General features: G+C 46.6%; 1 protein-coding gene across 5 annotated transcripts in view; it reads left to right on the forward strand.

Annotated features, from left to right (window-relative positions):
• The window catches only part of SLC4A7 (solute carrier family 4 member 7), a 363,361-nt gene that overhangs the window by 184,652 nt on the left and 157,929 nt on the right, over positions 1 to 20,780 (forward strand). For all 5 annotated transcript variants that reach the window (XM_033930147.1, XM_033930146.1, XM_033930149.1 and 2 more), the window contains one exon: positions 3,723 to 3,869. In XM_033930147.1, coding sequence (XP_033786038.1) covers positions 3,723 to 3,869 — 147 coding nt within the window. The remainder of the gene's footprint in view (positions 1 to 3,722; positions 3,870 to 20,780) is intronic.

A 20,780-nucleotide genomic window follows, 5' to 3' on the forward strand; every position in this document is an offset into this window, starting at 1 on the left:
AGGATGGATCCATATCATATATGCCGGCTATTCTGTATGTAATCCATTGACTTAATCTGCTGTTATTTTACTACTTGTAAGCTGACTTTTTTTATTATTAATAAATTTATATTTCATACAGCAATTGAGTTGTCGGTGTGAGGTCATTCAAATTACATTTGATGTTTAGCAGCACCTCCAGTCTCTAAAAATTCTCAGAGACACAAGGACCTGTGTCGTGCCACCTTGTATGGAGACAGGTTGTCTGAGTTCATCCAGGAGTGGAAGCTGTTCTCCTCGGACCGATGGGTGCTGGACATCATACGGAATGGACATAAGATAGTCGAGGTGACGCTGCAGTGTCTCTTGGCCATCCAGGCCAAATAAAAGCACCAAAGATTGGAGGCCCATCCTGGATCTATATCAGTGTCTTCCTGCGGGTCCCACGTTTTTGCATGGAGACAGTGCACTCCATCATTGTGGCGGTGACTCCGGGAGAATTCCTGGCTTTGCTGGATTTCAGAGGCTTATCTGCATTTTCCCATTTTCCCAAGACACCGAAAGTATCTGAGATTTCATGTTCTTCAGCAACATTTCAAGTAATGGTGGTGGTGGTGGCGTATCTTCGCAGAATGGGGGTCCTAGTTCATCCATATTTGTTTGATCAGGCACCATCCAGCCTGGAGTGCAGACTAGTGTTTGGGCTGGATAATCCAATTTCAAGAAGAGTCAGATGCACCCATTTCAGACGTTGGATTTTCTGAGAATATGGTTTGACACACTCCAAGAATGTGTTTTTCTTCCCAAGCCATGCAGACAAACTCTAGCACCAAATCCTGGATCTGTTAGCAATTCCAAGTCCCACTGCTTGGTGTGGCAGCCTCAGGAAAAACACAATCCCATAGACTGAAGCGTTAAGAAACGATGGTTGAGAATCTCAGAAACTAGCTTGGACAAATAACAATAAATTTTTCAGCTAAGACTTACAAGTTTTATGTTTCCATCATAGATTCTCAATATCTCCTCCTCCTATTTCTAATACTCTGTAAAATTCAAATATATTCTTTATTGCTGCTTTCTTGAAAATACTTTCAATGGTGGTTCCTTTCTCTCATAGTCTTAATAAATAGTGTTTCATCCAGGAAAGAAATACAGTAACTTTGGAATATGCATCTATTTTATACAGTGTTAAAAATAGAAAGGTGAGGTTTTGAGATTCTATGATGGAAACGTGGAACTTGTAAGTCTTGGCTGAGAAATTTTATTGTTATTTGTCCAAGCTAGTTTCTGAGATTCTCAACCATCGTTTCTTAACGCTTCAGTCTTTGGGATTGTGTTTTTGCTGAGGCTGCCATACCAAGCGAAGGTGACTTTTTAAAAATACCCCCACCCACCCCGTTGTACCTTTTCAAAATGTCCCACTCATTGGGGGTACGCCGGCTGACTACCGCCCGCCCCCCTGTTGCTGCTGCTCCCTGCTGGCCGTCACTGCGCTGCAACTCCAGGAAGGGAAGGGAAGGGCCAGCGTGCCACGCCAGACACTGGTTTCCTCCTTCCCTGCTGCGCTGAAGACTGCCTACCCTCCGCCGATTCCTCCTCTGGTCCGGGTCCGCAGCCGCTGCACCGCAATTCAAAGATATATATTAGTTCACAATTTGGTTCAGAATGTTTTTTTTTTTTCCTGGTTTTCCTACTCGAAATCTAGGGTGCTTCTTTTGGTCCGGTGCATCTTACGGAGCGAAAAATACGTTAATCTTCTAGTCATCTGGCATCATGTGACTCTCAGCAAGTTTGATAGTTTAGTGCCTAATCTCTTTCACTGTCTTATGAGAATAGTGAAGGAGTTTAGGATAAATGTGGCTCACTTTCAGAGAGCTGACTGGTGCAGGGAGAAAAGCAGACAGGCAGACAGAAGAACACCTCGCCTTGGGATATGAGCAGACAAACAAAAAAGGCAAGGGCAGTGTCTTTTCAACCAATGATTAAGTCTTTATTCAGAAACAAATAGTCTCAACAAGGATCCCTGTTTCGGCATGTGGATAACACCTTCTTCAGGGAATACTATCGGAAATATATAACACATAAAAAACAAAATACAGTGGAATCTTGGTTTACGAGCATAATTCGTTCCAGAAGCATGCTCGTAAAGCAAAGTACTCGCATATCAAAGCGAGTTTCCCCATAGGAACTAAGGGAAACTCGCTTGATACTTTCCCACCCCCCCCGAGGCCAGCGGCTCTGCTCCACACACCCCTCCCCCCGTGATCCGGCATCCCCCCCCCCTGCGATCTGGCATCCCTCTCGCACCACCCACCCAAACACATTATCTTACAGGACATGCTGGTGCCTGAAAATCTGCTCTCTTCCTTGTGCTGGGCCTTGAGCATCTGCGCATGCTCAAGGCCTTCTAGTTCTCGGAGAGAACGAGACCTAGAAGGTCTTAAGCTTGTGCAGATGCTCAAGGCCCAGCAGAAGGAAGAGAGCAGATTTCGGGCATCGGCATGTCCTGTGTGTTGGTGCTGGTGCCGGTGCCAGATGGGGGTAACAGATGGGGGTAAGACATGTGTTTGGGTGGGTGCATGGGGGATGCCAGATCGCGGCGAGCAGGGGTGGGGGTGGGCACTCATAGATCGAGTCAAGCTCGGTTTCCGAGGCGCCGATTTTGTGAATGTTTTACTCGTCTTGCAAAGCACCTTCAAACCAGAGCACTCGTAAACCGAGGTTTGATTGTATGTCAATATCATGTACAAATATCAGGACACATGTATTTAAATTACGGTAAAATGATTCTTTAAAAATATAAATTGTATTTTACTTTGATGGCAATCACTAGTGTTTTGTACTATTTACATTGCATTATTGTTTGATATATTATTATATACCTTAATAATATATCAAACAATAATGCAATGTAAATAGTACAAAACACTAGTGATTGCCATCAAAGTAAAAAAGGAGAAAATTGAAATGAGTATGTACAGACAGAGACATAATCAATGACATAGAAAAGTGTGATATATGACCAGAAAAAAATACATGGTGAACAGTGGACCATAGATTGTGAACATGAAACCATGGGTCCTGTATAAATAGTCTGATTAAACAAGTGAAAATGAAGGACAAAATGGAGAAAAGCAATACCTTGACAATTGGCAAAATACAGGGATTCTTGTTGGGACTATTTGTTTCTGAAAAAGACTTAATCATTGGTTGAAAAGACACCGCCCTTGCCTTTTTTGTTTGTCTGGTGTAGGGAGAAAACAGAACAACTGATATGGATTTAGTGCTACTAGCTTCACTCTGGAGAGAAGGGGTTCAGGGGCCCACCCTTTGGGTCAATGGGAGCTACTACTAGCCTTTGGCCTTGCAATGAAGAACACTGTTTTAAAGTAACAGGTATGAATGATATGAATGTTGTAACATATTTCCCAGTAATGATTTGGATACTTTTTCATACCTTTTATTTATGACTTTTATATATGACTCTTCATATAGACAAAGATAACAGAGAATAGCCATAACCTATGTGATTAAGTGATTGATCTTTAAGGTTTTGGACAGTTATTACAGTATGCAGTGTTAGAGATGTACTTATGCTATTTGCCAAGTGCCATTTCTGTTGCACCTGCTGAGTCTTGATAATTACAGTGGGGCGTTTTGTTACACTCCTAAAATATTCCTTTAAAACTTATATTCCACCCACATATGAGTATCTACTGTAATAGATTACCTTTGTTTTTAAGGTTTTCCACGATGTTGCTTATAAAGCAAAAGACAGGAATGATCTCCTTGCTGGAATTGATGAATTTTTAGACCAAGTAACAGTTCTGCCTCCAGGAGAATGGGATCCTTCCATACGCATTGAGCCACCAAAAAGTGTTCCTTCCCAAGTAAGAACTCTTAAATGTTCCAGCATAATATGACTTTTTTCACACACATCTATAGTGTGTTTATTTTTATTTTAGTGAGTTAAGTAAAGTATTTTCAGACCACAATCTGATTTTGCAAGGTTCTTAAAAATATGATAACTAAATTTTGTTTTCATTCATATTTATGTAATTTCAAATATGTATTATCCCAGGTCAAGCAGGCAGCATATTTTCACATGTGGGTGATGTCATCCACGGACCATCCAAAGTGAACTGTCACTTTAAAAATACTGCACATGCGTGGGTGTCTGCCAGTTCACAGGACCATCAGTTCATTGTTTTCCACTGAGCGGAGAAGTCATCTTTTTGGTTTTATCTTCGCACGTTGTTCGGCGTGTCGTATGTGTTTTTTAGCATACATATATTATCCACATTTATTTTCTGTGTGTATTAACTGCATTTGCTTTGTGCTTTCCCATATTAAATTTATTTGCCAGTATAACTAATGGGAGTGCTTTTAGACCTCAACCTGCTAGCCGCTGCCTCCTCTCTGAGGAACCTCATGTCAGCAGCTTTACTCTAGGGTAGAGAATGACTCGGGGACAAATTTGTCCCCATCCTCACAGGAACTCAGTTTCCGTGCCCCGTCTCCTCAAGTTTTGTCACTGTCCCTGTCCCATTCCTGTAAGCTCTGCCTTAACTGCACAAGTCTCGAACACTTATGATTTTAAAATGTTTTGAGGCTTGTGCACATGAGGGCAAAACTTGGAGGAATGGGCAGGGACAGGAAAAGAACAGGATGGGATGGGAAAATGAGTTCCCGCGGGGGCAGGGAAAAATGTTATCCCTGTGTTATTTTCTACTCTCGGGGTCATTTTCCTTCCGATTAATTTTTAGACTTTCAAGTCTTCTTTGAAGTGATGTTGAGGATGGCCAACTCTGACGCAGAGACTCTGTAGCCTTCCTTCAGGGCCATCAACTTCAGAGTCCAACTCTATCTCTGCTTCTTCGGTGCTGCTTCCATTGAGGGAACCATGTAAGAAAGCTAAGGAGCAAAAGCACTGTTCCCTTCTCCATTGCTACTGCAATGCAAGCATCTCTTCCAGTGAAGAAATAACAGATGGGCTTTGCACAGGCACATTCTGTGCCGACTGCCACACAGGCACCACTTCCAGTATTTGTGCAGCAATAAGCACGTTTTGTGCCGCCTACCCTACAGGCGCTAGCACATTCTGTGCTGCCTACCCTACAGGCGCTCTACTTCCATAGTCAGGCGCCATATATACTGACTACAGGCCCCTGATTTTCAAGATCATCTGAATATTCTGCTGTGGAATGGGCTAGCCAGACTACTGCAGTCGCACACTGTGCAAACTCCTGTCAACACTACTACTTATCACTTACCGTATTTATCACATTATAAGACGCACTTGACCATATGATGCACCTAGGTTTAGAGGAGGAAAACAAGAAAAAAAATATTCTGAGCCAAATGGTGTACTTATATATTTAATAAAATATACTAGTTCTGCATCCAGCCCCCCTCACTCCTTGCCAGGCTCTGTACCCAACCCCACACTCCTTGTCAGGCTCTGCACCCTGTCCCACCTCCCTGCCAGGTAATGGGGGGTGGGGGTATAAAATTGTTATATTCGCTTCATAAGATGCACAGACATTTCCACCCACTTTGGGGGTGGGGGGGAAATGTGTCTTATGGAGCAAAAAGTACGGTATATAGCGCTGAAAGGCATATGTAACGCTGTACATGTTGACATTTTTTTAGATAGTCCCTGCTCGGAAGAGCTTATAATCTATCTTGAACAAGCAGACATGACATAGAAGGTAGGGAATGCAGAACCCAAGGTGAGAGGAGTTGAGAGTTGAAAGCACTCTCAAAAACGTGGGCTTTTAAACGGGCCTTGAACACTGTCAGAGACGGAGCCCGCCATAGGGATTCGGGCAGCTTGTTCCAAGCATATGGTGTAGCAAGGCAGAAGGGACGGAGTCTGGAGTTGGCAGTTGACGAGAAGGGCAGAGATAGGGAGGGACTTGCCAGCTGAGTGGAGCTCATGGGTGTGGGGTGGATCATGTGGGAGATAAATGAAGAGAGAGAGTGAGGGGTAGCTGAGTGAGTGCATGTTTAGGTCAGTAAGAGGAGTTTGAATTGTATTCAGAAATGGATGGGAAGCCAATGAAATGACTTTAAGAGAGGAGTAACATGAGTAAAGTGGCTCTCCCAGAATATAAGTCGTGCAGCTGAATTCTGGATGGATTGGAAGAGTGCAAGATGGCTAAGCGGATGTCCTGAGAGTAGCGAGTTGTAGTAGTCTTAAGCACGAGGTGAAGAGGGCGTGGATAAATGTTTTGGTAGTGTGCTCAGAGAGGAAGGGTCGGATTTTGGTGGTAATATAGAGGAAGAAGGGGCAGGTTTAAGTGATATGTTGTACCTGGGCAGTGAAGGAGAGACGGAATCAAAGATGACCCCAAGATTACGAGCAGACAAAACAGGGAGGATGAGAGTGTTGTCCACAGAGATGAAGAATGAGGGAAGCAGAGAGGTGGGTTTAGGCGGGAAGATGAACAACTCTGTTTTAGCTATATACAATTTTAGATGGCAGTGAGACATCCAAGTGGCAATGTCAGACAGGCAGGCTGAGCCTCTGGTCTGGATTTCAGTAGAGATATTTGGCACAGAGAGGTAGATCTGGGAGTCAGCATAGAGGTGATACTGGAAACTGCGGGAGGAGGTCAGCGTTCCAAGTGAGCAAGTGTAGATTGAAAAATGGAGTGGTCTCAGGACAGAGCCTTTAGGTACACCAATCAATAGAGGGAAGGCTGTGGAGGAGGAACCACTATTGCATACACCGAAGGTGCGATGGGAGAGAGAGGAAGAAAATCAGGAGAGGGCAGAACCCTGGAATCCCAACAAGGACAGCGTATCAAGGGATAGGTGGTGATCAGATACCATAGTCTGCAGTTCTCAGACTCCTGCATGTGTGATATATGCACGTAATGAAGGCTACAATAGCATGTGCCTATAACCTGCATCTGTAGCTGCATCGTCTTTAGGGGACCAGAGCGTATCTTCTGATTCTCGACACTAGTCTTCAATGTGTTCACGTCAGCGTTCCTCCCAAGGTCACAGTTCTACTTCTAGACATCAAAGCACAACCAAACACTCCCCTCATTGCTCCCATCACTGTTCCAGGTCTATGAGTCATTATAATGAAGACTATGATTCTGACTTCTCTCTTCCTGTTTCTAGCAGGTCTGACTACAATGATGCATTCTCGGATGGCAGGTTTTCAGATTCAGCTTCCCTGCCTTATCAGACTCCACTACCTTCCAGCCTATTTGCCAAATGTATTAGACAAAGGGGGCAGGATCTTCCAGTTAGAATGGAGCCTGAAACAGAACTCTCTGCAGAATACAGAGAGGTCTTTGATTATAAGGAGTTGCCCAAACACTGCCTGAAAGTTCCTCTACACAACCTTATGAAAGAGACTTTACTCAAAAACTGGGAATCCCCCCTTTGTATACCAGTAGCTCTAAAGAGGTTGTATTCCCTATATAAATTCCATTATCCCAGGACAAGCAGGCAGGTATTCTCACTAGTGGGTGATGTCATCAGACAGAGCCCCGGTACGGACGTCTCACAAGCACGTGTTGCTTGTAGAAACTTAAAGTTTCTAGATGCCCGCACCGCGCATGCGCCGGTGCCTTCCTACCCGGAGATCCGGGCGTGTCTCCTCAGTTCTTTCTTTTCCGCGGAGCTGAGAAGTTCAACTTCTTCATGCGCTAGCTGAATTCAGTTAAATTTGCCTTCCTTGTCCGCGTTTTCGCTTTCTTTTAATTACAGTTAACAGTTCTTTTCTTTTTCAGTAAAAAAAAAAAAAAAAAAAGAAGATTATTTCCTCCGGCGGGTCGAACGGGCCGGCCACGTGGCTCAGGCCCACTGGCTTCGACCTCGTGGCGGAGATTTTCCGGCCTATTTCCCGGCCAATCACCGGGTTTAAAAAGTGCAGCAAGTGCCAACGCGCGATTTCACTCACGGACCCTCACTGGCGCTGTTTGCAGTGTTTGGGCCCTGACCACATTCCGAAATCGTGCAGGCCTTGCTCTACCCTTATGGCACGCTCATTCAAGCGGCGTTGCCTATTGTGGGAATCGATGTTCAAGATGGACGCAGCTAAGGATCCCTCAGCCTCCACTTCATCTGATACCTCCCCGGTTCGGGCGAAACCGGCATCGACCCCTCCTGCATCGAGTGTGGTGAAACCGGCATCGCTCACCCCGACACCATCCACGAGCTCGACGTCGGTGCCTGCCCCGGTCTCCTCGGTTCAGGTACCTCTTCCTTCCACAGTGCCACCAATGGTCATCAAAGTGCCGAAAGCTACTAAGCAGAAGCACTCGGCCTCGAAGGAGCGCGATGTCCGTGCAGGAGGACCCCCTTTCGGTGCGGATCCCTCCTTATCGGCTTCGCTAAGGTCCGTGCTGGAAGCTCAATTCGTTGAGCTCATGCAGACCATCGGACCCGGGCTCATCGCTGCCATACAGGGTGACCTCCCGGTACCGGTCCAAAGGGGCGGCCCGCCCCCTCCCCCTCCCCCACACCGTTCGACCTCGACAACCGACGAGGACGAACGGGGGAGGGCGGCGATGCCCGCGCGGCAAGCCTCGCTTACCGATATGCCGCCATTAGAACCCATTACGCCTCCGCGCCAACATGGGACCAGACCTCCGATCGATACTCGAAGCCCTGGGCATAGTCAGGAAGACTTCTTCCGTACTCCTTACCAGACTTGGGTAGCATCGCAAGAACCCGCATCGCAAACCCAGTTGCGATCCACTGCTTCCAGCCCTATCCACTTGGGGGCCTCGGGAGACCATGCGATGCACAGACGATCCCGATCCCCGTCCCGCCACCGAGACGGGCACCGATCGAGACACTCATCCTGGCACTCCTCACGCCATTCGGAGGTGTCACCGCAGAAAAAACTGCAACGTAGGGGATACTCCTCATCAGAGGTGTCCCCCCCCGAGGGGCCCGGAGTACGAGGAGACACCGGTGCCCGATTCTCCTTGTCACTCCCCGATGTCCACGGACCTGGAGGCCTCCTCCTCCTCCAGCCCGTCCCACAGACCGACGCTGGCGGAACAATTGTCCTTCTCATCATTCTTCCGACAAATGGCGGATGATCTGGATGTGACCCTTGACACGGGCTCCCGATACTCCAAAGAGTATCTGGACACCATGCATTTACCTAACCCTCCAACGGAGTCGCTTCGGCTCCCCTTGCATAAATTACTGGACCAGACCTTCATGCAGTGCTTCGAAACACCGTATTCCATACCGGCGATCCCCAGCAAACTCGATGCTCGATACCGCATCGTGCACCATAAAGGGTTCGAGGGCCCTCAACTCTCCCACCAATCCCTACTGGTCGAGTCCTCCCTTAAACGCTCTCATCCCTCCCAGGTCTACGCCTCTGTACCGCCGGGCCGAGAGGGGAGAACAATGGACAAATTTGGTAGAAAATTCTACCAAAACTCCATGATGGCGTCACGGGTGCTAAACTACAACTTCTTTTTCTCTTCCTATCTGGAGTTCTTCTTGCCGGTGCTCCGCAAGTTCACTCCGTTCATAGACAACCAAGCTCGATTCGAGTTCGAGGAAGTGGTAGCCTCCCTCTCCCAATTACGCCTCCAGCTGATGCAATCCTCCTTCGATGCATTCGAACTCTCGGCACGCGCCGCCGCAAGCGCGGTAGCTATGCGTCGCCTGGCATGGCTCCGTACCATCGATATGGATCCCAACCTACAGGACAGACTCGCCAACGTACCATGTGCTGGAGCTGACCTGTTCGATGAGTCTATCGAAACTGTTACCAAGAAGCTGTCGGGTCATGAAAAATCCTTTCAATCCATCCTGCGGCCCAAACCCAAACCTCAACAGTCTCGACCTTCCAGGCCACCCCTGATTTACCAGCGGCGTTACATGCCCAGACAAACGCCTGCTGCGAGACAGCCTGCGAAGAGACAACCTCCCCAGAAGTCTCAGCAAAAACCTCAGCCACCGGCTGTACCTAAGGCTCCCCAGCCCTTTTGACGCCCCCCCCCGGGAGCATAACCTCGGCCTCTCCCATAGGGGGCCGCCTCCATCTTTTTTACCATCGATGGGAGGCCATAACCACGGACCTATGGGTCCTCACCATCATAAGAGAAGGATACTCTCTTCAATTCCACCGGGTCCCCCCGGACCATCCTCCAAGAGAGTATCCTTCAAGCTCGATGCAGACCGCCCTTCTTCTTCAGGAAGTCCAAACCTTACTTCAGCTTCGGGCTGTCGAGCCGGTCCCGTCAGACCAATTGAACCGAGGGGTTTACTCCCGGTACTTCCTCGTCCCGAAGAAAACGGGCGACCTGCGACCCATTTTAGACCTTCGGGCCCTCAACAAGTTCCTGGTCAAAGAGAAGTTTCGCATGTTGACTTTGGCTTCTCTATACCCCCTCCTCGAGCAGAACGACTGGTTATGCTCCCTGGATCTCAAGGAGGCCTACACTCACATCCCCATTCACCCGGCCTCCCGAAAGTTCCTCAGATTTCGGGTGGGAAATCTGCACCTACAGTATCGAGTGCTACCATTCGGCCTATCTTCATCCCCCAGAGTCTTCACAAAGTGCCTGGTGGTAGTGGCCGCAGCACTCCGGGACAGGGGTCTACAGGTGTTCCCATACCTCGACGACTGGCTCATCAAGGCCCCGTCAGCCCCAGAGGTCACTTCGGCGGCCTTGGCTACAACCTACTTCCTCCAGAATTTGGGCTTCGAGATCAACTTCTCCAAGTCTCATCTACAACCCACCCAGTCCCTCCCCTTCATCGGAGCGGTCCTGGACACCACCCGACTCCGAGCATTCCTGCCTCGGCAACGCATGGAGTCTCTTCTTCATCTCTGCCAGTCGGTGTCTACTCGCCAAACCCTACCGGCGAGACAACTGATGGTGCTCCTGGGCCATATGGCCTCCACAGTACATGTGACACCCTTTGCCAGACTCCACCTCAGGATCCCCCAGTGGACCCTGGCATCACAGTGGAATCAGACGTCCGATCCACTATCCAAACGCATCTTAGTCACACCTGCTCTTCGGCAGTCTCTACTTTGGTGGATGACCTCTTCGAATCTATCCAGAGGTTTGCTGATGCACTCTTCCCCCCATCAGAAAGTTCTCACAACCGATTCGTCGAATTACGCATGGGGGGCCCACCTGGAGGGTCTCCGCACCCAAGGATTCTGGACCAGTGCGGAAAGACTACACCAAATCAATCTACTGGAACTCAGAGCCATCTTCAATGCGCTCCAAGCTTTCCAACACCTACTCCACGACATGGTAATCCTCATTCGCACAGACAATCAGGCCGCCATGTATTATATCAACAAGCAAGGAGGCACGGGCTCGGCCCTCCTTTGCCAGGAAGCTCTACGAGTCTGGGACTGGGCGGTGCGCCACAACACCTTACTCAGAGCAGTATACATCCAGGGGGAGAACAACGTCTTAGCAGACAAACTAAGCCGTCTGCTACAACCGCACGAATGGACTCTCCATTCCAGCCCCCTTCACCAAATCTTCACGCAATGGGGGACGCCTCAGATAGACCTCTTTGCGGCTCCCCACAACGCCAAACTGCCTCAGTTTTGCTCCAGGATCTACACTCCTCACCGCCTCGAGGCAGATGCTTTTCTACTGAACTGGGGGAAACGATTTCTATATGCGTTCCCACCATTCCCGCTGATCCAGAAGACTCTGGTCAAGCTGAAACTCGAACGGGCCACCATGATTCTAATAGCTCCTTGGTGGCCCAGACAACCTTGGTTCTCCCTCCTACTTCAACTCAGCAGCAGGGAACCAGTACCACTTCCAGTGTTTCCTTCACTACTTACTCAACATCAAGGATCACTACTTCATCCCAACCTGCAGTCTCTCCACCTGACAGCTTGGTTCCTCTCAACGTAACCCCTCACCAATTCTCACAAGAAGTGAGGGAGGTCTTGGAAGCTTCCAGGAAGCCCGCCACTCGACAATGCTACTCCCAGAAATGGACCAGATTCTCCTCATGGTGTGTTTCTAAGTCAAAGGAACCTCAGCGAGCTTCCTTATCCTCCGTGCTGGACTATCTCCTACACCTATCTCAATCTGGGCTCAAGTCCACATCCATACGAGTCCACCTGAGCGCTATTGCGGCGTTCCACCAGCCCCTACAAGGGAAACCCCTCTCGGCCCATCCGGTGGTCGCCAGATTTATGAAAGGACTCTTCCATGTTAACCCTCCTCTCAAACCACCCCCAGTAGTTTGGGACCTCAATGTAGTCCTTTCCCATCTCATGAAGCCCCCGTTTGAACCACTCAACAGGGCCCCTCTGAAGTATCTCACCTGGAAAGTGCTTTTCCTTGTAGCCCTTACGTCCGCTCGCAGAGTCAGCGAACTCCAGGCATTGATGGCGGATCCACCATTCACAGTATTCCACCATGACAAGGTGGTCCTCCGCACTCACCCGAAATTCCTGCCTAAGGTGGTCTCCGAATTTCATCTCAACCAATCCATTGTACTTCCAGTATTCTTCCCTAAGCCTCATTCTCACCACGGAGAATCGGCCCTTCACACTCTAGACTGTAAACGTGCCTTGGCTTTCTACCTGGATCGCACCAAGCCACACAGAACCACTCCTCAACTTTTTGTCTCCTTCGACCCTAACAAGTTGGGAAGACCCGTATCAAAGCGCACCATCTCTAATTGGATGGCGGCTTGTATCTCTTTCTGCTATGCCCAGGCTGGATTATCACTTCCTTGTAAGGTCACAGCCCATAAGGTCAGAGCAATGGCAGCCTCAGTAGCATTCCTCAGATCAACACCAATCGAGGAAATTTGCAAGGCTGCCACCTGGTCCTCGGTTCACACATTCACCTCACATTATTGTCTGGATACCCTCTCCAGACGGGATGGACAGTTTGGCCAAACAGTATTGAAAAATTTATTCTCTTAAGTCGCCAACTCCCCCTCCATCCCACTGAGGTTAGCTTGGAGGTCACCCACTAGTGAGAATACCTGCCTGCTTGTCCTGGGATAAAGCAATGTTACTTACCGTAACAGTTGTTATCCAGGGACAGCAGGCAGCTATTCTCACGTCCCACCCACCTCCCCTGGGTTGGCTTCTCAGGCTAGCTACCTGAACTGAGGAGACACGCCCGGATCTCCGGGTAGGAAGGCACCGGCGCATGCGCGGTGCGGGCATCTAGAAACTTTAAGTTTCTACAAGCAACATGTGCTTGTGAGACGTCCGTACCGGGGCTCTGTCTGATGACATCACCCACTAGTGAGAATAGCTGCCTGCTGTCCCTGGATAACAACTGTTACGGTAAGTAACATTGCTTTCTGTTCCTGAGTTTGATAAACCATAGCTACCACACCAATTGTTAGTAGTGGAATCCTTCTTTAAAAATATGAAAAAAAGCACATAGCTCTAGAACCTATGCTAATGTTCCCCCTGGCAGAGAGGGCAGCATGCTAGATAAGTTTGGTTGCAGGGTGTTCCAGGGCTTCATGCTCATGAGCAAAATCCTGAATTATACCTTCTATATATGTCCTTGTCCAGAAGATGTCCAGTTATGACCCATACATACCCTCTAAACATCGGCAACTCAAGCATGACTCCTGGAAACCAGGAAATACCTGGTTTGGACTACATTTGATGCCTTTAATGTAGCCTCTCATACCTTAATGTTATCCTTTGCTATGCACAGACAAGCTTGGCTCAGAATCTCAGATCTAGATGCCAGTGTTCAAGATAGTCTTTCTAACATACCCTGCATGGGTGATGACTTGTTTGGTGACCGTACAGAGGAGGCCACTCAAAAGATAAAGACATACTGCCTGTATAACCACTCTTTCCTCCTAGAAAGTGCAACTGTCTCAGCAACCTAAGTGCTTTTCAATCTCCTATAGGTGTTCTTCATACTATTCCAGAAATAAATACCGCCAGCCTTCAGCGTCTATATGAACATCTACTCGGAGATGTTTGAGGCAATACAGGCAATAGAAAACTTCTGCACCTACTCAACCTAAGCAGCAGCAGTAGTTTTGACTTCCTCCTAGAGAGCTTAGCCGGTGTTTCTCAGCCCTCACCTCAGACTCTCCCAATAGGAGGCCAGCCCATCCATTACCAACAATGCTGGACCCTAATAACATTAGATCAATGGGCCCTCCAAGTAGTTAGCCAGGGATATGCCCTTCATTTACAGAAAAGACCACCGAACTACCCTCCAAGAGTCTTGTTTCAGCTCCTATCAGAGGGCCCTCCTCCACCGAGAAATCTCAGCCCTTTTCCAGCTGAACGCAATAGAAAAGGTTCAACTGCAAGTGAGGGGCAAGGGGTTTTATTTGATGTACTTCCTTATCCCAAAGAAGTCCAGAGGTATTCGTCTGATCTTAGACCTCAAAGCATTAAACAAGTACCTGGTGAAGAAGTTTCAGATGCACTCTGGGAACCCCGTTACCTCTTTTAGAAAAGAACAACTGGCTATGCTTGGTTGCCTATCGGTGCTCGCATCGAATTTAAGGCTCTTTGTCTAATATTTAAATTACTGTGTGATGCCAGTCCTGTGGCGGTGCTTATGATGCTGCACTTTTTTATTTTATTTGCATAATAATGTATGAGAGCTCTTGCCAGAGTAATACAGAAAGGAAATAGAAATTTCAAGAATGTGTAACCATTAGGTAACAAAAATAAATCTTCCTTAGACCACTAATAACAACTTCAAAGAAAGTAATCAGATAATGGTGAAGAGAACCCTCATCAAAGTAAAAGTCTAGGAATTGACTTAACAGACAGATCCGACAATTTCTTCATATCTATAAAGGCACTTAACTGCTCAGGTAGAAAAAAAACATATTTAATAATGCATTTGCAGGGGTAATCTAAAAGAAAATTTGCCCCCAGAGTTACCACTTCAACTCTCATAGCGAGGAATCATTTCCTACGCTCCTGTGTTAGTCTCGTAACATCTGGGTAAATCTAGACTTTTTCCCCCAGAAATAATACTTGAGAGTTATGAAAGTATTGTCTAAATAATGCAGATAGGTCCTGATTGAATACAAAAGATACCATTAATGTTGCTCTCTCTGCCTCAGATATTGAGGTTTCAAGAAACTGTAAAATTCAAAAGTTCATCATTTGGATTTTGGACAACTTTTTCTGGTGTAGTTCCCATGGCTTTTTTTTTTTGTGAGAATATAGTAAATGTGGTTAACAGGCAGAATACTTTCAGAGGGATATTTTAAAGCTTAAATCAAAAATTTTATTAACATTTTCATGGGAGTCACACCTACTGATTTTGGAAAATTCAAAAAGCGAGCATTAAGGCCCTGATTCTACAAAGTGCGTCCTGATTTTAGGCAGCTGTAGGCGTCCTACAGCTATCTAATCAGCCAATCGGGATGCATGTTTTATAAAAAAAATGCTCCCCAGGCAGGCTGCCTATATTGAAGGCGCCTCCGGGAGCCTAGGGAGGCCCGCAAGACGCCTAAGCTCGTCTAAGGGCCTTAGGCGAACCTAGGCAGCCCTACGCGTCTCCCTAGTCTACATTGTAAGTAGACGCGGCCGCTATACTTATCGTGGCAAGAGATCTCCCTGCTGCAATAAGTATAGCGGCCGCCTGTCCCATCACCGGCAGGAGGATGCCCAACTCCTCCTGCTGGAACCCCCCGGACCCCCCCTCCCCCCCAAACTGGTAATCACTGGCAGGAGGATGCCCAACTCCTCCTGCCGGAACCCCCCGGACCCCCCTCCCCCCCAAACTGGTAATCGCCGGCAGGAGGATACCCAACTCCTCCTGCCAGAAAGCCGGACTCCCTCCCCCAACTAACCTTTAAATGTTGGTTGGCTGGACGGGTCTTGCTGCCGTCCAGCCGACAGGCCCGCCTCGTGGAAATGAGACGGGCCCGCCCGTTCCCGGCTCATCCCCGCTAAGTCTAAGGCCTGATTGGCCAAGGCTCTAGAAGCCTGGACCAATCAGGCCTTAGGCATAATGGGTCCGCCCATCCCCACTAATCCTAAGGCCTGATTGGCCCAGGTGCGGGGGGGAGCCAGCGATTACCAGTTTGGGGGGGAGGGGGGGGTCCGGGAGGTTCCGGCAGGAGGAGTTGGGCATCCTCCTGCCGGCGATTACGAGTTTGGGGGGGGGGTCAGGGGTTCCGGAGTTCCGGCAGGAGGAGTTGGGCATCCTCCTGCCGGCGATCAGACAAGTGGCCGCTATACATATCCCTTGCCGCGATAAGTTTAGCAGCCGTGTCTAATCTAACCCGATTCTCTAACCGGCGTCTGTACCATGGACGCCGGTTACAGAATCAGGGTTTAGTGTGAGCCCGATTCTGTATAGGACACCTCTCCCGGGCGTCCTATACAGAATCAGGGCCAGAAAGTACTTCTTCACAGAGAGAGTGCTTGATCATTGGAACAAGCTTCCAGTGCAGGTGATCGAGGCAGACAGCGTGCCAGACTTTAAGAATAAATGGGATACCCATGTGGGATCCCTACGAGGGTCAAGATAAGAAAATTGGGTCATTAGGGCATATACAGGGGGTGGGTAAGCAGAGTGGGCAGACTTGATGGGCTGTAGCCCTTTTCTGCCGTCATCTTCTATGTTTAAGTCTCCAATTATAATTTTCTAATTGTTCTATTTTTCTGTTCTGAAGAATTTTCTTTAATAATTCCAGAGGTCAAAGATTGGAGGTCTTCCATTTTTTCTATCACCTGCTTAACTTCTAATGTGAACTGTCCCTACAAGTTTTTCTGCCAGGGTATTGACTGTACTCCTGAGTGTTGTAAGTTCCTGGAAGGACTTGTCTACTGAAGAGTATTTTAACACGCGCTAAGTGCACGCTAAAACCGCTAGCGCACCTTTGTAAAAGGGGCCCTATGTCTGGATGTGCCCTCCTAGACTGTAGTGAAATGCCCGAGTTACCGTAAGTCGGTGTTCTGTGCAGGGATCTACCTGTTGGAATAAGCTACCAGTAGATCTTAGATAAGCCTCTTTTGCATCACAGTTCAGGAAAGGGCTTAAAGCTGTTTTGTTTTTGCGCATTTTTATAAACTGAAGCACTGAGTCACATGCCAATAGTCATTTCTCAGCAGAGTAAAAACGTGGAAAAAATGTATTTTAGGGTTGCTTTGATTTAGTTTTTTACTTTTTGTTTTAATGTGTCTTTGTTATTTGTAAGGTTGTAATTTGTGATCTGTAATGTCTTTACTTATTTTGAATATTATATTTTAATCCACATAGAATTGTAGGATATGCGGAATATAAATTTTTAAATAAATAAAATAAACCTAAAAAAAGCGTACACACATTTCAATTCTCCCCACTCTCAGAAAATACCTTATTGGGAACATGCCATGTCTGATACAAAGTCCTTCCATTTGAGCTGGCATTGGCACCCAGAGTATTCACAAAGTGCTTGGTAGTAGTGGAAGCAATACTTCACTCATACAGGTTTCAAGTTTATTAAAATTTTGTTATCATGCCTTCTCAAAATTTCAAAGCGGCTTACATTCATAATACATTTGAGTAGGGTAAAAACAAGTAAGGGAAAAAACAAAATGACATCAAATTTTAAAATTATGTTAGAACAAACACTTTCACCAATGCAATAGAATGTCACAAAACTCAGTGCTGCTGCAGTTTCAATAAAGGGAGTTTTAAATGACTGGAGGAAAAAGCCTCGGATTGGAACCCTTCCACCACCACAATGGTGGTCCAAGGTGGTCAGGCGAACACCTCACTGGCAAAAAACCTCCAGACAGACTCCCAATAGTAGTAAACTTGAAGCAGGGCTGTTGTGCAAAAGATAGAGGAAATATCCACTTATCTAATTTGTTGATCGGTACACCAACGATGGCCAGCGTTTCACATATCTGCTGCATCAGGGTGTAAAGCGATCCGATCAAACTGAAACCAGAATTAAAGCAAACCTTAGATTAAAAAACTGGACAGTTGCACGGCTTCAAAAAGAACTGAAAAAGAAGCCACAGGGACATACCTTTAAGCTGGACGCAAACCGCATCTCAAGATCAAAAGATGGCTGCACCACGACTGTACTGGGATTATTATAGCACTCCCGGGTGACAAACCCGGAAGTGAATACGTGGCAAAAATTAATGCTACGATGGTAAATGCTGACACGTGCAAAACTTCAAACACTGTTACCGAGGCTGGTAAATAGGAAGAGATTAATTATGTATGTGATGTGAAGAACTGATTCAGTGTGTGTCATTAATGAAACGTTAGTAAAATATACTCCATTCCAGTTTTGAGTTGAGTCCATCTGGTTCTTCACTATTTAGTCTATGAATCCATTGTTGCTCTGCCCGCAACAAACACCGCTGTCTATCCATGCTCGCCTCACTAATATGATCAATCACACAACATTTTAAATCCATGAACTGATGATTATGTTCTAGACAATGTGTGACCATAGGAGCTTGTAGTCTATTATTGCGTATGCAACTCTTGTGCTCAGTGACCCGTGTTTTGAAGGGACGAGTAGTCTGACCTACATAAATCATTGGGCATGGGCAGATGAAAACATAGACTACAAATTTTAAAATAACATCAAAGTTAAAAAAAATCACTAAAACTTTAAAATAGACGAATAGACTGGCACAAAAAGTAAGGGGAAGAACTACAATATTTTTGAAAGGAAAGAACAAAAATGTAAAAAACAAAAGGTTAGGTGGACTCTGCAGTTTTTTCTTGAGCAGAAAAGCTGGTTAGAAGAAAATTCTACTATTTGGCTAAATGAGAACATCCTTAAAAGGACAGTTGTACTGCAAAAGTATCTTCAAAAAGCATAGTTTTTAGGCTGGGTTTAAATTTGTCTAATGAATTAATTTCTCGTATATAAGCTGGTGCTGAGTTCCATAGTGTGGGAGCAGTGACGGAGAAAATGCAATTTCACATAGTATTAATAACCCTTAATGATGGGATTACGAGTAAGTTCTGGTAAGATGAACGGAGTGTATGTTGGGAGGAGTGGGGTATAAGGAGTCTATTAATGAATTCTGGCTGTCCGGTTTGTCTAGTTTTAAATGTCAACAATATTATTTTATAAGTGATACAATGCGAGATTGGGAGCCAATGAGATTTAACCAGTAAAGGTGTTACATGATCAAACTTTTTTTGCATTATAGATTATTTTGATGGCTGTGTTCTGAATTATCTGTAAACATTTTTCCTTATTTGGATGACTAGTTGATCAAAGTCTCCACACCCCAACAGGCTCAGCAGGCTTTGAGTTCAACTTTTCAAGCTCCTGGACTTTGCAGTCAGTTATCCCAGATCCCACCTGGAGCCCACTCAGTCTCTGGAATTCATTGGAACTCTTTGGAAACAGACCAGTCTCGTGTTTTTCTCCTTCAGCAGAGACTCGCTACATTACTTCAGCTCTGCCAGGAAGTCTCTTCTTGACGCCACCTGATGGCACGTCACATGTTAATGACTTCTGGTTTACATGGCTTCCACAGTATCTGTGATCCCGTTTGCTCATCTTCACCTCGGACATCCTTAGTGGGTGTTATCCTTCCAGGGGTCTTAAACAACTGGTCTTCTATCTCCGCTTGTCTGTGACACCACAACTCAGACTCACTTCTGTGGTGAATGTCTCCGGCCAGTCTCTCCAGAGGTCTCCTGTTCCAAGTACCACCTCATCAAAAGATTTGGATAACGGTTTCTTCCATGTTAGGATGGGGAGCTCACTTTGACGGCATGACCCCCAACTTCATAGCAAGGAAGCTCCCTGTCTACCACTCTCCGATTACAACTTGAACTCAGGCTGTCCAAACCTTCAACAAACTGCCACCACCTGGAAACAGCCCAGAAGCGATCGTACTCCTACAACATGCCTAAACTATGGAACCAACTCCCTCCTGCCATCAGGGAAACTGACAACCTACTGCCCTTCCGGAAGGTAGTAAAGACATTATTGTTCAGGATCCAGCTTGCTCCTGATCTCAAACTTTAACCGGCCGGGATCCGGTGCACCATAACTCGAAGCACCAATACTGTGCTCTTATCTACTACAGCCATGTAGATACCATTATGAGACTCTATAGCTTGTAGATGTTTAGATTCACTAAAGCTTGTGCGTTTTTAATTTCTCCATTCTGAGACTCCATATAACTTGTATACTCTTAGATTCGCTAAAGCATGTGTGTTATCAAAACCCGTCTCAATTTTCTGTAACAAGTGTGTTCCAATCCTGTAGCTCGTTATTGATTCTGTAGCATGTGTGTTATTGATCCTGAAAACTTCTGTGTGCGTATCCTTCTAACACATTCTGGGCTCCTGGGGAGAACGGGCTATAAAACTAAATACATAGACGGCCTCCACCCCCAGGGTTCGCCAAGAACTCCTTCAGCAGAGGTACGTCTTCCTGTCAACCTCCTTGAACTATGAGCAATTTGCAATGCCCTGTTCACATTTCAGGATAATCTTCTCAATCAAGTTGTACTGGTTCGGACAGACAACCAAGTGGTCATATACTACGTGAACAAACAGGGTGGAACTGGATCTCGCTTCCTCTACTAGGAGGCCATTCAATTCTGGTCCTGGGCCATTGCTCGCAACATTTTCCTAAAAGAAGTTTACTTAGTAGAAACCCAGAATGTATTGGCTGACAAACTGAGCAGAGTTCTGCAACCACACATGGTCACTCAACAACTTCATCTTATCTTATGATAGATATTTGTGGCTTGGGGAACCCCAGAAGTGAACCCGTTTGCTTCCCCCTTCAATCACAAGCTCCCTCTTTTCTTCTCCAGGCTCTATGCTCCCAATCGTTTGGAAATGGATGCCTTTCTACTAGACCTGCGAGGCAGA

Source organism: Geotrypetes seraphini, chromosome 2 (genome assembly GCF_902459505.1).
Source record: "Geotrypetes seraphini chromosome 2, aGeoSer1.1, whole genome shotgun sequence".
In the NCBI taxonomy this organism is placed as follows: Eukaryota; Metazoa; Chordata; class Amphibia; order Gymnophiona; family Dermophiidae; genus Geotrypetes; species Geotrypetes seraphini.